The sequence below is a fragment of the Trichomycterus rosablanca genome, chromosome 16 (genome assembly GCF_030014385.1).
Source record: "Trichomycterus rosablanca isolate fTriRos1 chromosome 16, fTriRos1.hap1, whole genome shotgun sequence".
In the NCBI taxonomy this organism is placed as follows: Eukaryota; Metazoa; Chordata; class Actinopteri; order Siluriformes; family Trichomycteridae; genus Trichomycterus; species Trichomycterus rosablanca.
Window position 1 is genome coordinate 3,520,132 of NC_086003.1, and position 27,337 is coordinate 3,547,468.

The 27,337-nt window shown below is 41.6% G+C and overlaps 1 protein-coding gene across 3 annotated transcripts; it reads left to right on the forward strand.

The window, feature by feature from the left end:
- Positions 1-267: 267 nt before the first annotated feature.
- On the forward strand, positions 268-27,144 carry kiaa1328 (KIAA1328 ortholog). Of its 3 annotated transcripts, none has more exons than XM_063011715.1 (11): positions 268-336; positions 1,364-1,399; positions 2,042-2,256; positions 2,349-2,449; positions 3,237-3,352; positions 10,239-10,363; positions 11,951-12,483; positions 13,846-13,941; positions 14,125-14,240; positions 14,338-14,452; positions 26,662-27,144. In XM_063011715.1, the coding sequence occupies exons 1-11, from the start codon at positions 282-284 to the stop codon at positions 26,879-26,881; spliced, it is 1,728 nt and encodes a 575-aa protein (XP_062867785.1). In that variant the 5' UTR covers positions 268-281; the 3' UTR covers positions 26,882-27,144. The 3 variants fall into 3 exon arrangements, with proteins under 3 accessions (XP_062867785.1, XP_062867787.1, XP_062867786.1); XM_063011717.1 differs by lacking the exon at positions 26,662-27,144 and adding an exon at positions 17,331-17,408; XM_063011716.1 differs by lacking the exons at positions 268-336; positions 1,364-1,399 and adding an exon at positions 1,829-1,882.
- Positions 27,145-27,337: the final 193 nt, after the last annotated feature.

Consider the following 27,337-nt stretch of genomic DNA (forward strand, 5'->3'; position numbering starts at 1 on the left):
AGATTGACAGAGCGTGAAAACTATTAGCCAATCCTGGTGGACATTTAGGAAAACGGGTATGAAAATAAATCTACTGTGTTGTGTTGACCGGTCTTCCAATACAGCAACGCCCACAACAGATGATACTCAATTTCGATTGGTTCCTAGAATGATTGACTGTTTGTATAGCGAATAATAAAAATGAGGCGGGACATATGCTGAGGCGACAAACCAATCAGAATTGTGCAAAGTCAAGCAGGAGGAGCTGTTTAAGTTGTTCCGAGTTGGCGGTTTGTTTCAGTATGGCGGCTGTTGCTGAGGGGACTGTCGACGCTGGGATTTATTGGATTACCGACAGTATCCTTGTTTCAACAACATATATTTAAATATTGCTTAAATGTATTTATTTTCAGCTTTTAAATTATTATTATTATGCATTTTTAAGACGTATCCAGAGTTTGATGTTTATTATAATATTTTCAAAACAGTGGGCTGTGTCCTAAATAGAGAGGTCTTGTACTTGTAGTGGACTTGATATTATGTACATATACTATGTAGTGTGCTTATCTAGGTATCCTAATAAGTCTTCTAGAGATGCAAATTGTTAACCTGCTTGCTTAGTAGTTCTACATTAACTTGTCAACTTGTTAAAACTAGTTAAAACAACCCGCACTTATTAACCATATAGTGCACTATTCCTAAAGTCTAAAGTCAGATTTAGAGTCTGGTGAAACATGCCTGACACTGTTTAAAAGCATTTATTCAGATTTGTTTTATCTAGTTTCTATAATCTATATTTCAATCTATACAAATAATGGGACAGTGGTAGCCTAGTGGATAAAACTTTGGGCTGTCACCTGAAAGGTTGAGAGTTTGAATCCCAGCTCTGCCATGCAGCCACCATTGGGCCCTTGAGCAAGGCCCTTAACCATGTCTGCTCCAGGGTCGCCGTATGATGGCTGACCCTGTGCTCTGACCTCAGCTTCCAAACAAACTGGGATACGCGAAGAAAGAATGTTGTACCCTACACATGTATGTGTATATAGGACAGATAAAGGCATTCTATTCTATTCTATTCTATTCTATTCTATTCTATAAACTCTCTTACAAAATCAAAGACTATGAAAACATGAGAAAACTCAGTCTGAAATAAATATTTTGGTTATTTACAAAAAGTTACGCAACACCTATATCACCTATGTAAAACGCTCTCCCTAAACTTAATAACTAGTTGTGCCGTCACTTTGTGTTCACAATGTTGTCATTTTCTTATATTTTCTTTAAAGTTCTGATACAATTATGCAACTGTGCAACAAAATACTTTTTCACAACAGCTGAATTCTAATTTGTTTTGTGAAACCCATTTTTGCTTAACCTTGTAAAGCATCAGAAGACGAGCAGGCTGTGGCGTTTGTTCCAGGTAAGCCTTATAAAGCATCAAATCATAACAACAAAACATGTTTTTTATTTAAGTTCACATATTCTCTCCACTGCACATTTATACATGTACTGAGGAGCATCTTCAATCATTACCTCAATCATTAGACATGAAACACTGATCAAAACACTCATCGACCTGATAAAATAGCCAATAAGTGATTTACATTAGTTAAGTTTCCTAACGTAATTAATGGTAGATTTTAACATATGTTTTGTTCTGTTGAAGAAGCCAGCATAATTAAGGCTGGCGTCATTAAGTCACATTTCTTTCCAACTTGGTACATACATGCAGTGGAGGCTAAAAGTCTGAGACCACTAGTAAAAAGGTTCTTGCTTTTTCCTAGAATTTAATAGAGTTTTATTTTTATTACATCAGCATAGATCTCTGCAAACAAGATTCTGTTTTCAAGACACTTTTGTTGAACTCAGCTACATAGAAGAATGCTTACTGCTTGAAGATAAGGTCAGACAGGCCTGAGATCACTACAAAAAACCCCACAGAAATTATCATCAAAAATAGTTCAAGATTCTGAAGACAGTTTATTTGATGTAGAGATCACAAGGGTGTAAAATATATATTTTTAAAGCTGTATTTCTTTTTTCCTTGGCTTTCCTTTTTTAGGAGTGAGCAAAAAGATGGGACTGAAGTCAGTGTCCGTTGGTAGTAATCAGGTGAAGAACAGAGGCAGGATCGTTTCTAACCCTGAACAAGCACATGGGAAGAAGTCGAGCAAGATGACAGACACACCTCTGGTGAATTCTTTATTACAGAAGACCTCTGCATTTTCAGCTCAACCCAAAACCTCTCCCCAGGTGTCAGATGCTTTACAGGCTCAGGTATTCCAGCATTTGCTTCGCCCACCCATTATATGAGATAAATATGGTTCTGCTTTTATAATAACAATGTGTTCTGTTTTACGTCTACACAGGAAATTTCTCATAAACTGCAGATCAAAAGCAAGGCTTCACTGAAGGACCTCTGTTCAGAAGACAAGCGTCGCATTGCCAACCTGATTGAGGAGCTGGCGAGGTAAAGGACCTTTGTAAAATCATGGTTTTCCATTTTAAGGTGCCAGAGTGTCTACAGATTTAGTTCTGACACATAATTACATTTACCAAGTAGGTTCTAAGTGAAGGTGTGACAGAAAGTGTGACCTTGATGGGCTACAAGTTAGGTTACAAAAGCATGTAAATACCCGACCATGAGCTTGTAGGATTATTCTCAGCTAGTCCAGACACCCAAGTCTCAGATCACTCAGCATGTTTGGCAGAGATCTCATTATGGATGTCGGCTCATCATATGAAACTTAACTTCAGTAAGACTGAGCTTATATACAGTGGTACCTTGAAACTTGACGTCAGTTGGTTCTGGGAGTGGCGTTGATTTGGTATTTTTTCCCATAAGGATGAATGGGAAACCTGATCCAGGTGGAACTGCATATTTTTTAGGCTTATGTAAAATAATCAGGGGTTGCTTTTGACACATATCAAAAATAACACAAATATAATATAAAAACACTGAAATACAATTGAAAAATAGTTTAAAATGAATAAAAATACAATAAAACCTCAGCACAGCTCAAGCTAGGCATGACTTCTTTACTCCATAGGAAACAATGGCACAGCAGCGCCCTAATTCTTCTCATGTGAATGCGCCCTAACGCTTACCCCTTTGTTTACATCGCATGTAAGTTTAGTTTAAGGGAAACAATGAGTTTAAGGGTACAAATTTCTGGGTGGGTGCACCTCCAGTTTTGGTGTCTTGTGATGGCACCTCTTTGTAAATATTGATTCTGTGGCATCTCCATCACCTGCAGGGTAAGTGAGGAGAAAGAGGAGTCGGTACAGAGGCTCCGAGATGAACAGGAGACGTTTGAGAAAAAGATTCAGCAGCTTGAAGAACAAAATGAACTCATCGAACAGGAAAGAGAAAGTATCCTTTGTTCTACACTTCTGTGGATGTGCTTTTTATATTCAAATGTAAATTAGATGTTTTTTATGCAACTTTAGCTGCATGATTATTACTTTTCCCCACAGTGCACATATAAGTTACATCATTTCTTGCACACGTGCATGCACGCTTTTCAGTTCCTTGGTTAAAATAGATCAAAATTTGGGAATACGAAAACCTGAGACGTGAAACAAGGGGGGCACACGATAATCTCACTTGTCCTTGGCCAGCACGGGGGTGGTACAAGCAGCCAGAAAACTCCAGTTACATATTTTTATCTAATGTTTGTTTGTTTATTAGGATTTTTTAACGTCATGTTTTACACCTTTGCTTACATTCATGACAGGAACGGTAGTTACTCATTAAACAAGGTTATATTGAACACAGTCATGGACAATTTTCTCTAATTCACCTCACTTGCACGTCTTTGGACTGTGAGAACATGCAAACTCCCCACCTGTTGTTAATGTTGCCTTACCATGTTAGTGTTTTTACAGTGATGAGAATGGGCAACCACCCAAATAACATCTGGTCAGTGTCAAAGTGTATAAAGCAGCAGATTGGTGTAGGCACAAATGTATACCCACAATTCATTTGTATGTGTAGGAGTAAGCAGTGAGTGTAACGTGTTCAGTATCAGTTTGGCTAATACAATGACTGTACAGCAGGGGGCAGTGTTATCTAAGCTAAAAAAAATCCCCAACCATCATTATTGATTTACATGTAGATTTTAAGCCCATGATGCAACATGAGCACTGATCAAGCGTATTCATATTTCAAAGAAGAAGAAACACTGGCTCCCTAAATACAGGTCATGCCCACACAATTACCTGTCAGACCGCATCTATTTGATAAGCAGTCTGAGGCTTTGCTTCAGGTAGCAGTTTTTTTTCTAGATTTCTGATATATTTAGGTGTTGGCTGGTGGCTGTCATCTGATCTACACTGAGATTATTATTATTTATTTCAAAACAATCCAGAATTAACATCAGTTAGCATCAAAATAATAATAATTTATATTTTTAAAAACACCTTATAATAGTTCGAACATACTAGGGAGACAGGACTGGAAGAAAAGGTTGGTCTTTAGCTTCCATTCGAATGACTTGAATGTTGTGATGTTATGTAGGTCTTCTGTTTGGGTCTTCATGCTTCTCAATGGCTCGTTTGTTGTTCCTCTAATTGTACCTGTCCTCTTCAGTTTTTCCAAGCATTATTGTGTTTTCCAATTAACTGTATCCAATGGCTATGGTTATCTGGGCTTTCATTGAGAGGTCAGGTTTGATTTGGTCCAGTATTTATTGATTTGTCTTCTTTGTTATCCAAGATACGCTCAAAAGTCTTTGAGAGCACAAAAGTTCACAAGCTGTTGTGCTTTTTTATTGTCCTGCTTTTCCAACTATAAAGAACCGCAGAGAGGACCATAGTCTGGACATTTGTGATCTTTCTTAGACGAGGCAACTTTTTAACATCTTAGGATCTTGTATATCTTATATATAAGGATTTTATATACTCTGTCCATATATACAGTATGTGGATAGATATGGTTACACATTACGCGTAATAATCACAGCAGGGGCGTAAGTACCGGGGGGGCAGGTGCACTGGAGCTCACTGGGCGGTGTCCTCCATGACTTGAACTCAACCCCCCACCGCACTGCCCCCCATTGGCTGCACTCGCCAGGTCGTTATTATTATATTACAATATAACTTCTGAGCATACAGAACGCCACTGAATCACAGTAACTTTTCAGTAGCATTTGATTCTGAGGTTAAACCTTGATTCAAGTTCCAAAATTGTCCAGCAGAGGCCCTTGACTTTATATGAATGTCAGATTGTAGGGTTTGTAACATGAGATCCGAATATTGTCCATCGGCTTCTTCCACGTATGAACGTAACAGCCGTATTTGCAGTGTTCTCGCCTGAATCGAACCGTTTTTGTTTTCTTTGTGCTTGGTTGCACACTCATCTTCACAAACAGTGGAGGTTACAAAAGGAAACATGCAAAAATGGCACAAACTGGCTACTGATGAATGAAAACTTTCTTGATTAGCAGCGCTTTAGTGGGCGTCTGAACGAGGCGTGAGATCGCGATTAATGTATTGGTAATGTGTGTAAAAAAAATGGGGTACTCTGATTTTACAGTTATGTAGGAATTGTATCAGAAAGCTATTTCAATACAAACAGTTTTTTTTATTAGAACAGCACATGTTGCTTAATGATGTTACACATGTTTTGGGCGTGTATTAGTAGTAAAGATTTTGATTGAGATTGACCATGATTACTGTACAATTATTATTAACTATACACAGTTTTATAGGCTAGTTTTATTTGGTATCCTGTGGCAGTAATTGCAGGTTTGGAAACCAGCCTTCTCTGTAGGTTTGATGAATTATGTTTCCACTTCTGTCAGATTAAAAGTCCTGGCATGGCTGGCATGACTATTGGGAACAGTGAGGTTAAGGTTGAGGGGTTTCTTCCTCTGACAGCTCATCATTCTTTCAGGATCACATAAAGCAGCTCACTCAGCTCTCGGTCTCTCTTGTAAACGGCCAGTTTGCAGTATTTTGCAGGTCAGAGAATGGCAAACTGTCAAATTTGCCCAACACCATGACATATGAGGGGTAATCAGTGGTTTCTAAATTGCCCCGCTGGCACCTGCGCTTAGAAATTAGCAGCGCGCAACTCAATTAAATGCACTTCGGCTCGCCGTGCTGGCATTTACACTGAACCTCAAACTCTATTAAAAACAATTTTTAGTCCAAGACAAACTGTACCAGGCCCTCCTGCCGTGAGGCACCACAGAGACTCAGGGTTTTTTTTATAGATTGTGCAGAAAGGTTAAGAAGAAAACGAAATGCAAACTCACTTAAGGAGACTCGTGTCAAATAATCCCCAGAACAATCAGCTCGGCCTTATCTGGCAGGACCACCGCACTGTTGTCTCGGGGATATCTCTGCGCTTTGGATAGCAGCAAGGAGCGAAAAAAATCATTAAATTATCTACTGTGAGATGAAATTTGAGGCTCGGAATGAAATTAGAATTTTATCAGTTTGTCTTTGGCATCCTACGCTCTGTCTCTGAGCTGTAGATTCCATTACGAAGAGCAGCGCTAACTTTGTTCTTCTAAAAAAGCACTGTAGGAGACAAAAAGAGGGAAATTGAACGCATCGTTCAATATCATTAATCTTCTTCAAGTTTGCCTGACTGTGTTTTGAGTAGCGTTGATGGATGGGAATACTAAAACCACTTTTGTAGTAGTTTGTTTGCTGTTTATGAGTTTGTTAATCTGATTCTTTGGGGCAAAAATTAGCTTTCCATCACAAACCCATTACTCAAGAGCTTTCATGAGTAATTACTTCTCCACACGTTCTGATAACTGGAAATGACAAACCACATTCCTGTAATAAGTGAAATATAGCTGTCCTTCTAATCAATTTGCATCACAGAGCCCACACACACACACACACACGTGTGCACACACACACACACACACACACACACTTGGCAGTGCTGAGATATTCTCGACGGCAGGATTCTGTTCCACCTTGAGGCGGATTTCATTATTTCATTTCTGCGCCGTCTGACAGGGGAGTGAATCATGTTGACAGTGCCTATCTGAAATATCGAATGCAAACTGTGTATTTTTGGACGTGGGAGGAGCAGACGTCGGGCGAGCCTTCTCTCAGGCCCGTGAAGCTCGCTCCGATTGGCAGGTGACCGGGATAGGTGCCAGTACGGTGGGCTGAGCAGGAGAATTCTTATCAGTCGCGCTCCACTCGCTCCAGATTACCAGTTGCTCGGCGTTCCCGCAGATAATGTGTGTTTACGCCTCGCCCCGCCCGCCTAGCCGAATATCCGAAAACCTCACGTCAGCAACCGGGATGCCTGTACGGCGTGCGCTCAGATGAGGTACGAGCGCCCGACAAGCTTTCCATCCTCGTTTAAAATGAGAGGCCTGCTCACGAGAAGGCGACGTGCATCAGCGCCTCATCAGTCACTTCCCGGGTAATGTCTGTAAATGTCAGAATACATGGGGAAGCATATAGAATTAAATGTAAATGCCAGGCCAGTTTAGGGAACGCTCACACAGAAAATCGAATGCACACATTTGTCCACCTGCGCCACATGGAGCCAGGATCAGCCAAGACCACGAAGTTCCTGGGTTTGATTTTAAGGGTCCTTTCTGTATGGAGTTTGCATGGAGTATGGAGTTGCATTTCTGTATGGAGTTTCTGTATGGAGTCTTTGGACCCCTCACGTTGCTCTGTTCTGTTGTCACAAACCTGATCTGCATAACGGAGTCATAAGAAAGACCCCTTAAAACATCTGGAAAAGCCAGAGACATTTCGAATACAAGTGCTGTAGACTTATTGATGAAGGGGAAAACAAACTTCTTGTCCACAACCAACAAAAAGTTTGATGCATTTGGTAACCAAAAGTGTTGGTTGGGTGACTTTGTAGTCGGATGGGTTTGAGGTTATGTGCTTTCCAATCATTTTGCACAAACCACAATTACAAATATGTCGATTTCTTTAAATATATTATAAAATAGGTATTTTGTGCTAAGGGTTTTGTTTACTTCTTTAAAAATTAAGAAAGTCGGTGCCCAAGTGACGCAGCAGGTTCGAATCTCAGCTCTGCTATCGGTCGGCTGGACGCCCTCTATCAGGCACAATTGGCCTCCAGTCTGCTGTGTGGGAAAGACTGGACTAAAGGGTGGGGTTATCAATGCTGTGTGAGGACCTTGGTTGCCCAGGGCGCCTGTATAGAAGTGTAGCAGCGCAAATCCACCAAAGTACAGGAGAATAATAAGGGATTAATGGACTGCGCACACATCGGAGGGCGTGTGTGTCAGGCGAATATACGCCCTACTTGGACGCCATCGGCTATGCTTTAAGAAAATCCATAATTTTGACACGGATGTCCAAACTTCTTCCAACTTATCAAAGACTACAAGATTATTATCCTTTAATCTAGGATTATTACATGCGCTTATATCTTCAGACTTTGGTTGTCGAATATTTCCTAATAAAAGGTGTAAAAGTAGAAGCACCTGCGTGGGCTGCTGAGGGAATTAGAGAGATCGGCTGAGCTGGCAGTGTCACGTCGTCATTAGTCGGCCCACCCGCCGTGGCAGAGCTTCAGCTCCAGATCACTTCTCTTCTAGCTGCTGCAGTTTGTGTGTGTGTGCACGCAAGCTCCCTGTCTTCAAGACTGGCACTGTGCCTCACCCCCAACCACCCAGGCGCAGACTCAGTAAAGCCCTTGCCTTCAAGAAACCAGTAACACTTTTTTAAAAGTCTGCTCTTATTTTCACTCAATGCTCTCGCGATGTCGGGAAAGCTCCGGCTGCATGAGTTCATCAAGGATTTATCATCAGCTGCTGTAATGTCTGTCTGGACCCTGGTATTCACTCCGCCAAAGCTTCTTAACGGGAAGATCCAGACTCTTCCTGTCCTTCCTCTGTTATTACTTGTTACACTACATAGTTTCAGATCAGTAAACAAAACATCTCAAAAAGAAAACTTATTATTTATCAAACACTCATATGAACCTAAACCCCTACCCGCTTAGTTACCGGTTACCAAATGTAAGTGGTAAGTCTGTTCAGTTGATTGGACACATTCAGGCTTAATCGAACGCCTTTCTAGAATAGTGGAGACTGCTTTTATTCAATGTGACTTACAGCACCGTGACTGTATATTGCCTAAGCAATTAAGGGTTACTCAAGGGTCCAACAGTACCTGAACCACTAGGCTACAACTGCCCAGCTGTATAAGCTGTATTTAAATAATCTTGTCTGGGCCGTATCTACTTCTTGGTTGATATGTGTTAAACTCAAACATATTGGTAGAAGACACTGTGTCTCTTTAGCCTTTCTAATTTTTATGTCAACTTGAAGCTTGAAGCTGAAAATCATCCCTAAAAAGTTGCATAATTTTTATGCTCGTCTCACCTGTCTGGTAGAGGCTTATTAAATAAAATACTATGTGCACTAGTAAACAAATATTATTTGTAATAATAATAATATTGTTTGTTGTTGGTAAAGTCCCAAGAAACTAAGAAATGCAAAGAAATGATTTTTAAACATTATTTTCCTGGTGAGACAATTAAAGGCTTAATGTGGACTCATCCATATTAATAGCTATGGGACACGTTTGCTTAGTGGGTAGCACTGTCGGACCTCTTGACTGGGTATGATGGGTACGGTGGCTCTGTAGCTAGCACTATCGCCTCACAGCAAGAAGGTCCTGGGTTCGATCCCCAGGTGGGGCAGTCCGGGTTGTTTTCCCCGTGTCCGTGTGGGTTTCCTTCCACAGTCCAAAGACAAGCAAGACGAGTAACTACATGTTCTGTCATGAATGTGACCAAAGTGTGTAAAACAAGACATTAAAGTCCTAATAAATAAATAGCTAATAGCTATGGTTTTGAATTGACATATCTATATTGGGTATCTTGATGTTTTATGTAGTTTTGCACTATAGCTTAGGTAGTAGTGTAGTTTATTTACAGTAATTAGGAAAAATGTTGGTCCAGAGTTGTAGAAAGCAACCACTGAAATGTTTTTAATTAGCATACCATGCGTAATTGTAGATCCCTCTTTTTTATGAAGCCGCGGGTTTATTTTATTATTATTTAATAGTTTTGATGGCTTAAAGTTACATGTAAATGTCAAACTCTTGCTTTTCCTTCTTAGACTCTTGTTCTTTACACAACTGCCTCACCATATCAGTGTTAGCTGGGTAAAACCTCACTGGAGGAAAGTGGATCGTTTTAAGTGCAGGAGGAGGAGAGTGGCTGTAGTTTTAAACGAACCCAGTAGTGAAGTTATTCAGTGTGCATTGGCCCTTAACCTTGGCTTCAGGCTTAAAGCAGCAGTACAGGGAATGTCAGGAGCTGCTGGGACTCTATCAGCAGTATCTTTCCCATCAGCAAGAAAAACTCAACAAGTCCATCGCCCAGGCCAGTCAGTCCCACTCACACTGCAAGGTAAGCTTTCACTTTGGGTCTAAATCTGAAGAAATTTGTGCTTAGAAATGTCTGGTTCGTAGCTGGTTCATTCAATCAATATTTACACAGTGTCTTATATTGAATCATAGCTCATAATTAAAAACAACTTTAGCAGAGCACAGTGACTTCTTCAATATTAAAGGCCAGTTATGTGTAAATGTCAGTCGTACCATGGGGGAAAACCCTCATCATTCTTTATTTTTATTTAAACTTCATATTCAGATCGTTCATACAGCTGTTGCCAACATAGCCGTGTGATGTTTGTCTTGTGTGAACCTTATTTAGGCTATATACACGGATCAGCCATAACATTAAAACCACCTCATTGTTTCTACACTCACTGTCCATTTTATCAGCTCCATTTACCATATAGAAGCACTTTGTAGTTCTACAATTACTGACTGTAGCACATCTGTTTCTCTACATACTTTGTTAGCCCCCTTTCAGCCTGTTCTTCAATGGTCAGGACCCCCACAGGACCACCACAGAGCAGGTATTATTTGGGTGGTGGATCATTCTCAGCACTGCAGTGACACTGACATGGTGGTGGTGTGTTAGTGTGTGCTGTGCTGGTGTGAGTGGATCAGACACAGCAGCGCTGCTGGAGTTTTTAAACACCTGACGGTCACTGCTGGACTGAGAATCGTCCACCAACCAAAAATATCCAGCCAACAGCGCCCTGTGGGCAGCGTCCTGTGACCACTGATGAAGGTCTAGAAGATGAGCGACTCAAACAGCAGCAATAGATGAGCGATCGTCTCTGACCTTACATCGACAAGGTGGACCAACTAGGTAGGAGTGTCTAATAGAGTGGACAATGAGTGGACACGGTATTTAAAAACTCCAGCAGTGCTGCTGTGTCTGATCCACTCATACCAGCACAACACACACTGCTCTGTGGTGGTACTGTGGGGGGCCTGGCCATTGAAGAACAGGGTGAAAGCAGGTTAAAAAAGTATTAAGAGAAACAGATGGACTACAGTCAGTAATTGTAGAACTACAAAGTGCTTCTATATGGTAAGTGGAGCTGATAAAATGGACAGTGCATGTAGAAACAAGGAGGTGGTTTTATTGTAATGGCTGATCGGTGTATATCACACATCTATAACACCAATTCATGTCACATCTGGGGCAGTGGTAGCTCAGTGGCTAAGGTAATAGACTATTGATTGAAAGATTAGTGGGGTTTAAACCCCACCACCACCAAGCTGCCACAGTTGCTTGAAGTGTTTTCTGGCTGACTTGTAAGTCACTCGGAATAGACGTGTCTGCCAAATGCATTCTTTGCATAACACAAAACCTGGTAACGCAAACATGGTACAGCTGTAAACAAACATGGCACACTCGTAATGCATGAAAACAGGACGCCCTTAACAGAAAAAAGGCATTGCCGTAACGCAAAAAAACAGAGGGGTACATAAACACTGCTCTGAGTGTTTTTCTCTTGTTTGGATGACCTTGGGTTGCTGTGCATGCTGGTAGATAATCCATCCACACTCTCCATACAGTCGAGCTGCATTATTATCAAGCAGCTTTCAGTGACTCATGTCTCTGTTCACTCCACAGAGTGCCCGCAGTGCGAGAACATCACGCAGTGCCCACGGTGGCAGAGGTGCTGCTCTCGACGGCTCCTACTTGGATCTCCCTCCTCCTGGAAACAGGCCCGAGTCGGTGGTCTGCACTCACTCGATTACAAACATCCCACCCTCCACGCCCTCGTGTTGTGGTCGGCACCACGTCAGCCTTGAGCATGGTACTCTGCATGCCCACGGGTGTCCCGGAGGGGAACGGACCGATCCTGCACACGTTATGCAATCGAACAGGGAGCAGGTGGCCGCGAGGTCCTGTGGCGCCCCGGTGCCCAGGTGCTCACGGCACAGCTTGGGACCAACAAACGTGGAGGATTGTGGCGTGGAGCACAGCGAGACGCTGCCCCCCGTCGGCAGGCAGGACTGGGAGGCAAAGCGCCAGCGTTTGCTGCTTCAGAAGAAGCAGCTGGAGGCGGAGAGAGAGAAGCTGCAGGCTCGATTAGCCGAACAAGAGGAGAGGCTGCTGAGACAGAACCAGGAGCTCCGGCAGTCCCGCCTCAACCACAGCAGGTACGACACATTCGGAATTTTAATGCAGACGCAAGTAGCTGATTGATCAAGGATTTGTGTAAGCACTACCGGCGAGGTTTTTTGACTTATCATTGACCTGTAGTTTCACCCCTAACTCTCCTAACAGTAATAAATGTAAAAAATGATAATGCGGCATCTAGGGGCGGAACGGTGGCTAAGTGGGTAGCACTGTCGCCTCACAGCAAGTAGGTCCTGGGTTCGATCCCCAGGTGGGGCGGTCCGGGTCCTTTCTGTGCGGAGTTTGCATGTTGTCCCCGTATCCGCGTGGGTTTCCTTCAGGTGCTCCGGTTTCCTCCCACAGTGCAAAGACATGCGAGTGAGGTGAATTGAAGATACAAAATGGTCCATGACTGTGTTTGATATAACCTTGTGAACTGATCATGTTTGTGCAATGAATGTAACCGAAGTGTAAAACATGATGTTAAATACTAATAAACAAACGAACAAACAAACAATGCGGCATCTAGTGGGCACAATCGGCACTGCATGCAGCAGACATCATTTGCCATCAAATCTGCTTGGTGGGAAAAGACCGGAATAATAAAGCAGACGGGGTCTGTGCAAGGACCTTGGTCAGCAGCCCGATGCTCCTGTGCAGAAGTGGAGGAGCCTCATGTGTGAATCCATCGAGGCGTGGGCGAAAAAGAAGGGGTTGAGGGACTGCGCACACGTCGGAGGGGGCGTGCGGCAAAATATACCCTCCTCGAATGCAATCGGGGATCCCCCAGCAGCGGAAGACTAGAAATGCTTTCTAATCAGACAGGAAATAAACTCGAAGCTGCTTTATAATAAAATTCTCTAGACAGAAAATCTCAAAATTATGAACATGAATCCTTCAGAGATCTACAGTGTTTACACAGTATGAAATGAAAAGCGGCTTCATTCGTAGTCAATCGTTTTATCCTGGTCAGGGACGTGACAGGACCAGTTCCACCCAAAAACACTGGGTACACCGGATGTCACAAAAGCAACACCAACAACAGTTCCATGAAAATACTACGTGTAATAACTAACAGGGCGGCACGGTGGCTCGGTGGGTAGCACTGTCACATCACAGCAAGAAGGTCCTGGGTTTCATACCCAGGTGAAGCAGTCTGGGTTTGCATGTTCTCCCCATACTGTGTCTGTATGGGTTTCCTCCGGGAGCTCCAGTTTCCTCCGACAGTCCAAAGACGTGCAAGTGAGGTGAATTAGAGATACAAAATTGTCCATGACTGTGTTTAAATCTTGTGTAATCAGTGATTACCTGTCCTGTCATGAATGTAACCAATAAACCTAATAAAATAAAAAAACAGAGAAAAACGAACTAATGACTAACACGGCGGCACCCTCTGCTTTCAGGTTCCAGCAAGCAGTTCAAGCCGAATTAGGGCCGTCTTTTAATCGAACTGCTCTTAATGAAGATCCTCAACGCGGCGCATCCGTGAATTTACCCAGGTAAACATCCCGAGTTCCTCCCTTACAAAGTTCCCTCTGACTGTTTGAGAAATGAGTACATCCAGGTGCTGCTTCCGTAATGAATCGAGGGAGAATGTGTGCAGCAGGGAGCTTGTACCACCAGATTGTCTTTCCTAAAAACCAAGCTCTTCATCTTACGCTCTCGTTCTCCATTTTTTTCAGCAGTGAAGAAGTCGCGGGTGGGCTGCAGGTTCTGAAGGGAAGTGTCAGACGGCCGGTAAATGATGTTCAACCTTCAGAGAGGAATATTCACCCGCCTCAGCCCACACTTGTACACGGTAATACCCGTGCATGTTCATCTGAATGAAAAAGCAGATGAAATCGTTCTCTGCTATTGACGATTGTGTTGTATTGTGTTGTATTTCTGTCCTAAAGAAGTCCCTGCGGTTACAAAGCAGGATATGGGTACCTCTCCTGTGCGCTCCCAGAACTTCCACCCTCCTCCACCCCTGGTTCCTTCAAGCTATCCCAGAACCCCTGAACCACCCAAGTAAGTAAATGTGTTCCTCACATTAAAGAGGAACTGTCACATTAACATGTTCCCTTTTTATTAAGTAATACTATAGCGGAGTTAATGCAAGTTAGACCCTCAAGCTTAATCTAACCCACACCTGGGGCATCGTATGGCCACATTCGGCCCTTAGGCTGTCTCCATTCGGCCCGCGTGAGGTCAGTGGGAATTAGAAATCAGACGTGAATAAGTGTACGTTGTACATGCAATACAACAGCGTTGTTTTTATTTAGAAGGGACAGAGTTTTTTTCCCTCAGTTTACATTTGTGCGTGTGTGCGAGTGTATCCAGCTTCACCGTAATGTGAACAGAGTTTTTTTTCTATTTATTTAAGCATTTTCTCCCCCTTTTCTCCCGATTTTAGCATAGTCATTGCATTCGGGGAGGGTATGTTGCTGCTCACGCCTCCTCCGACACGTGCGCAGTCCTACCGTACCCCTTCATTTCGCCCATGCTTTCTGCACAGACGCCTCTATCTGCTTATCAGGGTCCTTGCACAGCATTTGATGACCCCTCTCACTTAATCCGGTCATTTCCCTACCCAGCAGACATGGTAGCCAATTAGAGTCTGCTACAGACACTGCCAATTATGCCCGCTAGATGGTCGAACCGAGGAGTTCAGAATCTCGGCGCTGGTGTGCTAGCGGAATATCCCGCTGTGCTCGGAAAGTGCTCAGAAAGTGATTTATTTAATACACACATTAGCAATGGGTGTGGTTGAAACACCTAATTTGATACTTTTGCCATCGCGTGATCTTGTTTTATTATTCTGATCATGCAGCACATTGCAAGATTGTTCTTTAACAGCAATACTGGATTTGTTTTTGTGCAAAAAAGTGTTAATCTCACAAAAAACACACACACATAAGCAGAACTAGATACACAAACATAAATCCACACCATCGTAGTTGAAGGATGACAAAACTATTGGGAATATAAAACATTTCTACTCTGTATGAATAATTTACTTGTTTAAGGATAAACAAGAGAAGCAGAAACAGCTTTGGATGTTTTGTTTTTCATTTCTTATTAATTTTCCATGTTGCAAAAGTAAAAAATAATATTCCTGATGATTCCATATTGTTCTCTCGTGATAGTGCTATCAATAATTCTTATGAAGAATTGCTTTTCTCATAAGCAATGCGTTTCGGTCCTCCTGTCAGTTTGCTCACAGGCGAGGTTTTTATTGTCGATGTGTAAAATGTGCCACGCGACAGAAGCGCCGCACAAACGCAACGGCACAAATCCAATGAAATACCCGTCTGAATAAATGCAATTAAACCAGCGTGATTTTGGGCTAAGTGAAAAGAGGGGGGGGGGGGGGAGACGACGTTTCAGAAATTCTGTCTGAACAACACAGCAGGGCTGCTTTCCCCACCGCCGAGGAAAGTGTGTAGTCTAGTGTAAAAAGGATTAATTGTGTTTTGGGGAATGCTGCTTCTACGATAAAGCTTTTTTTATGCAAATGAAAAGAACCGGGGGATTGTTGCGTGGGTGGCGGTGATGTATGGATGAAAATGGAGAAAGAGGAAAGCTGGAAAAGCTTGATGGTCTGTTCGCCGTGGTGCCGGTGGATGAACAGAATGAAGATTTTCGCCGACTAGCGCTCAGGCTGACAGGAGCCAAGCTGAGTCCCATTAGCCAGCGTAGCAGGCCTCAGCAGCAGGTGTAATTGAACAAAGTTCTCCAGGCCAGGCCACGCGCTCACCCCCCCCGTCCTGCGTAATGAGAAAGAGAGAGGCTGAGAATGAATCACTGAATACCAGTGAGAGAGGCACGCTAAAATACGGAAGGAAATTCATTACTGTTTTCCTTTAACATAGAAAGGTAATTAACATGACAGCATGTCTTTCTTTTTTTCCCACCTCTCTACGGTCCTGACTATGCCTTGCTTACGATGTCTCTGGCTATTTAGATTACTGTACGTCATTTGTTAAGAGTTCTCTGTATTTCATAAAGGCAGTATCTTATAAGCTGATTGACTCTTTTTATGCCATGTATTGTGATATACACTGATCAGCCATGACATTAAAACCACCTCCTTGTTTCTACACTCACTGTCCATTTTATCAGCTCCACTTACCATATAGGAGCACTTTGTAGTTCTACAATTACTGACTGTAGTCCATCTGTTTCTCTATATACCTTTTTAACCTGCTTTCACCCTGTTCTTCAATGGTCAGGACCCCCACAGGACCACCACAGAGCAGGTATTATTTAGGTGGTGGATCATTCTCAGCACTGCAGTGACACTGACATGGTGGTGGTGTGTTAGTGTGTGTTGTGCTGGTATGAGTGGATCATAAATACCGTGTCCACTCACTGTCCACTCTATTAAGACACTCTTACCTAGTTGGTCCACCTTGTAGATGTAAAGTCAGAGACGATCGCTCATCTATTGCTGCTGTTTGAGTCGGTCATCTTCTAGACCTTCATCAGTGGTCACAGGACGCTGCCCACGGGGCGCTGTTGGCTGGATATTTTTGGTTGGTGGACTATTCTCAGTCCAGAAGAGACAGTGAGGTGTTTAAAAACTCCAGCAGTGCTGCTGTGTCTGATCCACTCATACCAGCACAACACACACTAACACACCACCACCATGTCAGTGTCACTGCAGTACCGAGAATGATCCCCCACCTAAATAATACCTGCTCTGTGGTGGTCCTGTGGGGGTCCTGACCATTGAAGAACAGCATGAAAGAGGGCTAGCAAATAGATGGACTGCAGTCAGTAATTGTAGAACTACAAAGTGCTCCTATATGGTAAGTGGAGCTGATAAAATGGACAATGTGTGTAGAAACAAGGAGGTGGTTTTAATGTTATGGCTGATCAGTGTATCGCATTAATGGAATTTCAGATCTTTGATAATCCGCGCCTGGTTCGACTGAATCGCCTGGTTTGCATACGCTGGTGATTTATAACGGCTGGAGAACGAGCGAACTGACGGACGGGAATCTCATTGTCTTGCAGAACGTGAAGTGCAGACGGCGTTGGTTAATGATCAGCAGCATCCTTGGATTCTGAGCGCTCGCTTCGCATTTAAATTCTTAGTTTATTGTAATGAAATGGATCCGACACCCATGAGTGCAGAAACTATTGGAAGAACTCAAATCCCAGTCGCATTCAGCTCTCCAGGTCTGATCTGAAAGTAGATGAACATGACCGATTTCTGTTCTTTCTTTTGAAAGAACTTGGCTGAGTTGTTGCTCAGCCAAGCAAGACCGTGTTGACACGACTCTGCTTAAGCTAACAAGCTCGGTGAAATGTTCGCTTATTTATTAACAATAAATATTTTATTGCAGTCCACCATCCTGACTCCTCTTATGCATAATTCAGAGCTGAATCCGATTTGAGCAAATCAATGAAGCTTATCATTTTAAGGGTTTTTGCTTTTCAAAGATAGTATGTCGATCCAGAACCAGCACCTTTAAACATAATGAATGAGATTTTAATTACAGTTATGGCATTTAGCAGACACTTTTATTTGAAGTGTCACTGAATACAACACAAGCGACTGAAGGTTTGTTTAAGGGTTGAGCAGTGGGGCTTGAACCAGTGCCCTTCTGACTGCTATTTCAGTACCTTACCCGCTGAGCTACCACTCTTCTAAATCTCATTTTAATAAATTAGTGTTTTACAAATTCATGAATATTTTAATAGTTACTGAACTGAATTATTGCTTTGAACTATCTGGGGATTCAGGCTTGCACATTAGTGATAGGCTTGTGTAATTTCTTTATAGTACATTTACATTTTCGGCATTTAGCAGACGCCTTTATCCAAAGCGACTTACATTACAGTTACAGTATACAGTCTGAGCAACTGAGGGTTAAGGGCCTTGCTCAAGGGCCCAACAGCAGCAGCAACCTGGCAGTAGTGGGGCTTGAACCAGTGACCATCTGATTACTAGTCCAATACCCTAACCACTAGGCTGTGGCTTGCCCCGTTATAGTTTATACATATATTTATGTATATGTTTATTATATAAGACGATTGCTTTATTCAAATAAAAAATTATAATTTTTAAAGATTGCAAGATTATTTTGGCCAAATGCTGTCCTAAAATTTGTCATCTGTCTGTACAAACATAAGTAGTAAAGTGAAATGTACTTAAAAGTTTGCCGTAAGGTTCCATTCATCAGAATGTCGAATGTTTACCCTGCTAAACCAAGCCTGATCAACTCATACACTGATCTTGCGGTTTGAAAACAGCCAGGAACAACAACAGCTCCGCCTCGAAGCCATATGCCAGACAAGCGCACAGAAACGGATTGTGGGTTCCTAGACTAAACATTCACTACTGGGTTCCAAATATCTCATGGAAACGTTTGTCAGGAGTTGTATGTAAGAAACCTTCATGCCTAAGCAACTGCACACAAGCCTGTAGCATGCAATATATCAAGCTGAAGTCTTTTAGAGCAGGGTTTCTTAAACCCTGGGTCGGGCCCTTGTGTGGGTCGTGAACCAAATCAGGTGTCTGAGCAAATCAGGTGTCCCGAAAAACACAGGTGTCCCGTCGCAGAGAATAGTAATAATAATGAAATAAACAAATTTTACAGGCACATAAACATGAAATGAATTTGTCCATGAACGCCCCCATGTGAAGACTTTAGTGTTACACCGTGTAACCCACAATGGGACCAGATTGACACCATTTTAATGAAATAAATACATTTTGTTTTGCTTTGGTGCATCGGTTGTGTTACCTGGGTCGCGATAAAAATTTAAATGTGAAAAAAGTGGGTTGCTTGAAAAAAAGTTAGAAAAACCCTGGTCTAAAGCTCACTGCCATCGGCCATTAGTAACATGGACACTCATTATCTGGGTTATAAATTCAGCTTCAATGCCTAGCAGTTAGATAAATGAATCTATCTTTTTACTAGGTCAGGTAAACACAGGCTGGCCCTGTGCATAGTACTTGCAATAGCCTCTCATTTTAAGCTAACAGTCGAACTGCATCCCATGACATGCTGTGGCTGCCCGCACTTCTGTACCATAGGCCTGGGGTGCACAACTCGTCAAGCACTGTTTGCTGATTTTCTTGCTCAGACACCTGATTTCCCTCAACCGTTAATCATCAGGCTTAATGGGCGGCAAAAAGCGGGCACAAATCACCACACTGTGTTGGACTCCGGCTCCTGTTGTGCACACCTGCTACAGGTCATTTATTTATGTGTAATAGTGTATATGTGCAGCGTGGAACACTCCCCTCCAAGAGTGTTTAACCTCCCTGTGTGAAGGAAATGTAAACCAATAGCAAAGCCCAGATTTGTTTGAGAAACGTGATGTCTTGTAGCTTGTATTAATCAGAATCAGAATACTCTATTGATCCCAGAGGGAAATTGCAGTTCTTACAGTAGCACGCATTTATGTAGAAAGAATAAACACTCTACTAGCTTAAAACAAAGAAAAAAGAAGAAGAAAAATGTGCAAATAGAAGTTAAAAAGTTATTTACACATAATTAAATAATTAAAATGCTCACATTATTATTATTGCACATATGAATACTGAATATTGCACAGATGAACCATAGTGTCACACATTAAGGGAGGAATTATAGAGTTTGATGGCCACAGGTAGAAAAGACTTCCTGTGGCGCTCTGTGGTGCATTTTGGTAGAATGAGTCTTGCACTGAATGTGCTCTTTTGTCTCGTCACTGTGTCATAAAGTGGGTGGGAGCCATTGTTCATAATAACCTGCAGCTTAGACAGCATCCTTCTCTCCGATACTGCCGTCAGAGAGTCCAGCTCCACACCCATAACATTACCGGCCTTGCGGATCAATTTGTTGAGTCTGTTATTAACCTGTTATTACAGGGGTGGGCAATTAAATTTTCCAAGGGGCCACATAAGAAACTGTTACTGTTGTGGAGGGCCGGACTAATAGGGTGAATTTCATTCTGCTCAATATTAATAAGACTTCTTTTTATTGCCTAAATTTTACAGTTCTGATAAGCTGCTACTGTTAAGAGTAGGTGTTACAATCAGAAAATGAACATTATTTCACTATTTAGTCAACTTTCTTAAAAACAAATGTGAACACAAATGTGCATTAACTTTACACAAGGTGCTATTACTATTTGGATATCACAAAGCTGATCTTAACTGCTCCAGTCCTGGATGTGTAAAACTGTATAAAAAGTCCGTGTTGGTTTGCAGTTTAGTTAGCGAAGCTTCAGATGTGACGCTCTGCATCGTTCAAGTTCTTGCATTTCTCTGTGTTTAGTACCGTAACGGCGATATAAACCCTAGATTTAAATTGTGATCCTTGAACAGCTTTACTCCTGACTTTTGAAGTTCATGTCTCATTAAAAACTCTATCGTCTCTGACAGTCAGACTCGCTCAGTTCTGTTCGCCGACACATTACAGTGAAGCTGGATACACTTGTCTCACACACGTAAATAGAAACCTGTGGAAATGTAAAGAAATAGCGCTCCCGTCAAAATAAAAACAATCCTGTTATATGGCATGTGTGATGTACCTCTGATTTTTAATTGCCACTGACCCTCATGCGGGCCGGATGGGGATGGCTCGGCCCGCTGGCCGTACAATGCCCAGATCTGTGTTATTAGGTAGTTTAAAAATGTCCCTTCATTAGCAGCTCGATGTCTATTGCTGATGGTTAGAATCCATCAAAGATTTGATATTTTTACACACGGTAGGAGCAGCAATTAAAACTTTAGATGATCCCCATATTTTCTTTTCAGAAAAGTTTCCAAAATAGGTCTATCTGCTGCTTTTAAATACAAGTACAGTACTTAAACTCAGACCACTTCTGGTTCTATTCACAGCAAATGAAAAGCGATGTTATTTTTATTCTGGTGGAAAGATTGAGTGTGCTTTTGATAGACAGAGTAACTAATGAATGTTTTTTTGCCTGTGGGCACTGCATGCCGCCCCTTCATTTTGCCGTCTCCTGATTGGGATGAAATTGACATGCGGTTTGTCAGCGTTTGCCCGTTTAGGAATTTTATATTGCCGTTTGGCTTCCAAATGAAAGGAGCACTGGAGCGTTGCAGACATTTTTAATGAGAATGGTAAAATAAGCATGGTCTGAGAAGGAAGAAGCTGATAAACACTCTTTTGTTTGGCTCTGTAAAGCCAAGGCTGAAATTTCTCTTACCATCTAGCGGTGCTGTGGATGAAAGATGTGTGTTAAAATGTGTGTTTGCCTGCTGTTTCTCAGTTCTTGTCATTATTATAGTGTTTGGGATTAGCAAGGCTGTGCCGTAAGGGTTTTGAATTAGGGATGTGCTGATATCATTTTCCTCTTTGATAATGGTACTTGATCCTCAAATGTTGGCCCATGCTGAGTACTGATACCAGTATGAAACTCTGTCTAACAACTCTTCTATTCTAATTTCAGTTTGTTCACGATAATACCAGGCTAAATCTAAAAGTTTATGTCAGTCAGGGATTTGTGGCAGCATTTTTTGATATTACACACTGTCGAATTCCACTTCTAACTCACTAATACAGATTGAACATACAGACGTACACTGGATATTTCACGTCTAATAACGTTGTCAGATTGTTAGAAGTCTAGTGGGTCAAGACTGTGGACCTGTGCACAGAGCGAGGCCTATAAAGATTAGTGAAAACTGCAGTTGTCTCCACCCTCTTAATGACCTTTGAAATGAAGTTGGTTGTGATTGTGAGCCAGACCTTTTTGTCGAAAAATCTGATTATTATTATTATTGATAAATTATTGCACTAAAATAATATAAATAATTAACCCTAATTTGTTAATTATTTTCATTTACAACATTTCATTTATTTGCAACATTTACTTAAGTATAGTTAAATGTCATGCTTCCTTCATGTGCAATCTGATTTATAGTAAATGCAGGTTTTCAACCCACATTTTTACATTATACCAAGTAGGAGCTTATTTGACAGAATGGGCAGAGATTCCGACAGACACACTCCCAAATAGAGTGGGGGCTGGAAAAGCTGTGAAGAGGGGATAGAGGCATCTCTATGAGCTCATTGTATTGGATGGTCATACAATAAAGCATAAAATCTTGTTGATCCAGAACCCAGTGATGTGTTTACTGGTTTTCGACTAAACACCAGGTAGTAGTATACAATTGGCGTCCCTGTCAGGAAATTGTTGCTCAGATTGGTTCCTAGGCTCCTACTTGGTTTGATGTAAACAATGTGGGTTGAAAACCTGTATTTACTATAAATCAGATTGCATATGAAGGAAGCGTGACATTTAACTACAGTCAAGTAGATGTTCCAAGCGTAAATGAAAATTGGCTAAGTGGGTAGAAGGTCCTGGGTTCGATCCCAAGGTGGGGCAGTCTGGGTCCTTTCTGTGTAGTTTGCATGTTCTCTCCATGTCCGCGTGGGTTTCCTGCGGGTGCTCTGGTTTCCTCCCATAGTTCAAAGTCGTGCAAGTGAGGTGAACTGGAGATACTAAATTGTCCATGACTGTGTTTAATATAAACATGTGAACTGATGAATCTTGTGTGATGAGTAACTACCGTTCCTGTCATGAATGTAACCAAAGTGTAAAACATGACGTTAAAATCCTAATAAACAAATAAAACAAATAGTTTTTATTCCTTTACTAAGACTTGACTGTAATGATACACATTACATAGCAACAGAAGCCAGCAAAATAATCTCAGCCCCGGTAATGTCGGTAATGTCAAATAGCAAATTAACAAGCGGAAGAACCAGTGAAAGTTTCAGTAGATTTGACTCCCAAATACATTAGCATTCTCTCCAGCAAAATCCTCCTAACCCCGACTCCCCCTCGCCTGTCCAAACTATACCCCCTTTCCTTGTTATAGATTGTGACCGGCGGTACGTGATGCATTATTCATACCGGCAGTGTCGTCTGTTGATGGATGGCTGTTTGAGATGCCTGTCCGTTAAATAAATCAACACATAAAAATGCAAATTCTCACATTTCGAGAGGGAGCATGGCCAAAGTTCCACCCTAACGATCACCCCTCCCTTTTTGGCGCTCACTTCGACGCTTATGGAAAAACAAAAGTGAACAGGTGTGAGAGGATTCTGCTCTTTGTTTCTAAATGTCAGCCATCAGTTTATGTAAACAAAAACATACATTTTAATACTAAATACTGAATGGCTGATATATTATTTTTATTTCATGAATTACATCTAAAAATAACATAACAGATTTTGCCCAATCACAGGCCTGCTAAAAACAGCCAATGGCAGCGTACGCTTCAGTTAAAACTGCCCGGCAACAAGTAGCTGATAGGCTGTTAGGATGTGGCTCAGGTCCAAATGGACTCTTTCTTCCCGCCTGTTGTCAGTGTTTGTTTTTATATGTTATTTTCTATTTTTTCTTATCTCAGTTTTCACTTTTGGAATATTAAAAATACATATATTTTTGTGTGTGGAGATGCTTTACATTAAATTTTAACCCTTTTATTTCTGGTTATAATATGTATGAGGGCGGCACTGTGGCTAAGTGGGTAGCACGGTCGCCTCACAGCAAGAAGGTCCTGGGTTCGATCCCCGGGTGGGGCGGTCCGGGTCCTTTCTGTGTGGAGTTTGCATGTTCTCCCTGTGTCTGCGTGGGTTTACTGCGGGTGCTCTGGTTTCTTCCCACAGTCCAAAGACATGCAAGTGAGGTGAATTGGAGACACTAAATTGTCCATGACTGTGATCGATATAACCCTGTGTAATGAGTAACTACCGTTTCTGTCATGAATGTAACCAAACATGACGTTAAAATCCTAATAAACAAACAAAATATGTATGAATTCCTGTTTTGTTCTTATTAATAGACTTTTTCACTCCGCACATGCCTTTGTGATTTCCTTCTAAATTCCAGCTTCTTGTTTTATGCAGATCGTGAAACTTCCAAATACAGAGAACACTGAGTTGATGATGAATCTTTCATAATTACCACACGAGTGCCACTCACTCGGGGGAGAAACTAACAGCTGAATTTGCTTTTTGAGAGGCTCTCGAAATCTTGTGGAAAACATCATTATATCCGAAAACCCTGCTCTAATCAGAATTGTTTTCTTTTTCATGGTGGTTTCCGTCTCTTATATGTTTCTCAGGGACAATATGCAGTTTCGGCTGATGGATGATACAATATTGATGCTGTGCAGAATTAACATCATGACACAAAATAAAGTAAATGTCTTGGCAATCCTTGGATTTCAACGATTTGTGGAAGTTTTCTTGTTTTGTTACTGATTGGAACACCATTCTGTCTAATAGATAATGAACGTTTTTGTGTGGTAGCCTTTAAAACTCGGCAATGTAAAGCTTAATTAATGCGTTTTCTATGCATTTTTCTCCCAATTTAGTGTAGTCAATTCGTCTTCCGCTGCTGGGGGATCTCTGATTTGCAGTTGAGGTGGGTGTATTGCTGCTCACGCCTCCTCCGACTCGCGCGCAGCCCTTAGCGGAACTCTTTTTCAGCCATGCACTCTGCACAGGCGCATCTATCCGCCAATCAGGGTCCTTAAACAGCATTTGAAGACCCCACCCACATATTCCAGCCATCCCTGCAGGCACTGCCAATTATGCCCGCTAGATAGCGCCCAGCCGACCGGTGGCAATGCCGAGTTTCGAACCGAGGAGTTCAGAATCTTGGTGCTGGTGTGCTAGCGGAGGATCCCGCTGCGCCACCTAGGCCGTGTAAAGCTTGTTTGACCGTGAGCAGTATCACCTGACTTTCAATACTGTTTTCTTGGCTGTTTTTGGATCACACCTGACCATCTGAACACATTTTCTCCCAGCATTAGAGGACTGTTTAAGTTAGGGTTCCTTCTGATGTTGGCAAAGAGACCACTGTTCCATGTGCTTTTGTAATAGTTAAAATTAAACTAGCCCTATTCATCTACATACAGAAACATTTGGAGGTCAGGACACAACGTTAAATTATAGTATAGAACTTTCTTCACCAGCAAGCAAATTGTTCATGTAAGTTGTTGTATGCAACTTCGGACTCCAAGGGTTTCCAAAAATCCTCTATTAGAAAGCTAATATTCATAAACATTTTCATTTTAAACAAACAAGCAGCCGCGGTGGCTCAGAAATGTGGGATCCACAAGGCGTAGTGATTGATCTAGGAGCTCGCGTGGTTTATATTATCACACACTGATGCAAATTGATGCTGCTTCAAATGAAGTGTGAATTATGTCAACATCAGAGGAGTGCTTTCTAGGTATTCATATTTTATATCTGACATGCACTCATCTGATTCTGCTGTTGTTGAATAATTTATCAAACCCCCAGACTGATGGGTGGAATCACTATTAGCTTAATCGTTGTTTATTTATTATACTATTTATGCATTCTGTCTTGAGAGGAAGGAAAAACCTCATTCACATTCTCTCTGTGTTCGTGCCAGTTCGATATCTCAGGCTTTACTGCCCTTTTAAATCCAATAGGAATATTAGTGTGCCAGGGCTGCACAATAGTGCCTTATAGATGTAGACAGCACCTAATCTTTCTTTTTTTGTATTGTATTGTCAGATAATTTCTAATATAAAAATGGAACACCTCCGTATATCTATAAAATAACGTATGATAAAATCCAATTTAGGAAAAGGAAATACATTCATTTGCATTTTCCATGTTCTTTAAGTCAAGCTGCTCTAGTTCTTTCTACATCTATGTGGCTGAGGAGAGCTCCAGACTAGCACCCAATCCCTCTGGCATGGGCACAATTGTCAGTTGTCATGTCAAACTCTCTATGGTGGTGGGCCAGCCTATTGGGCTGGTGCGCCACCTGTATTCGCCAACAAATAATGAGATTTAAATGGATGTGCATACATACCACTGGCAATGGTCAGCACTTGGGGAATGCAAATTGTTGGTTAGCTGTTACTGACCTCACTAGAATAAATAAAACAAATGAAATAGCCATTTTCTTTGTGTGGTTTTTAAAACAAAAGATTTAAATTTAAAACAAAATTTAAAGCTCAGTTTAGTTCATTGGAAAAAACTACAGCCACATTGCCTAGGTCAGGGTGCTCCTATTACCATCATATTAATATGTTAGAGAAGGGCACTGATGGAATGGCTACTGTGGCCTTGTCTTTATCTCAGGATTACATGCTGGCCATCTCAACACCTTAAGATCTTTATATTTTAAGTTGCCTATCAGTATCAAGCCAGACTTTTTTGTATCTTTAAAGCCTGTTTTTATTCCAACACTTCATCATCGTCTCTCTCGTGCAGGTTGGACTCGTCTTTAATTGAGCTCTTGGACATTTTCAGTCCCATCGGTGAGACAGTGGGAGGCAGATTAAACCTTACCGCTCACAGGAGTCTCACCGGTCCTCGCCAGCCTCACAGCGGTGTTCGTAACTCCCTGATTTCTCCCAAAGCTCAGATGAAGCCCTCACACGAAGAGCTGGAGGAGAGTCAGATCCTGGAGGATATTTTCTTCATCTGCTGAGAAGTTCACCCGAACCTTAATGTGAACGCCGTAAGCCTTTTAATAACGTACACGAGGTTTCACTGTTGCCTTTTAATCTTAATCAGACAGCACGAAGTTTTGTAATAGTTAAGGCGTCTCTAATGTTGTTGCTCTTTAATCAGTTTTTGTGATTCCTTCGTAACTCTAAAGTGTCGCTTCATTAATAAGGAAAGAAATCATGACTTGTTTTTGCTACTTGTTTTTCTTAACTTCACTTTTATATCTGTTAATAAACCTATTTATTTTTTGGCATATTTTATTTTAAATAAAACATTTTAAAGTAAAAGTCTTTATTTGTCTAGTGCTTTTTACAATAGACATTGTGTCAAAGAAACAGAAGGTAAATTGGCTTAGTTAAAGCTACGAGAACCTAACCTTGATATCTGCCTTTATTATTTACCAATAGCTGCTGATTTTGCTTAAACTGCTTAATCC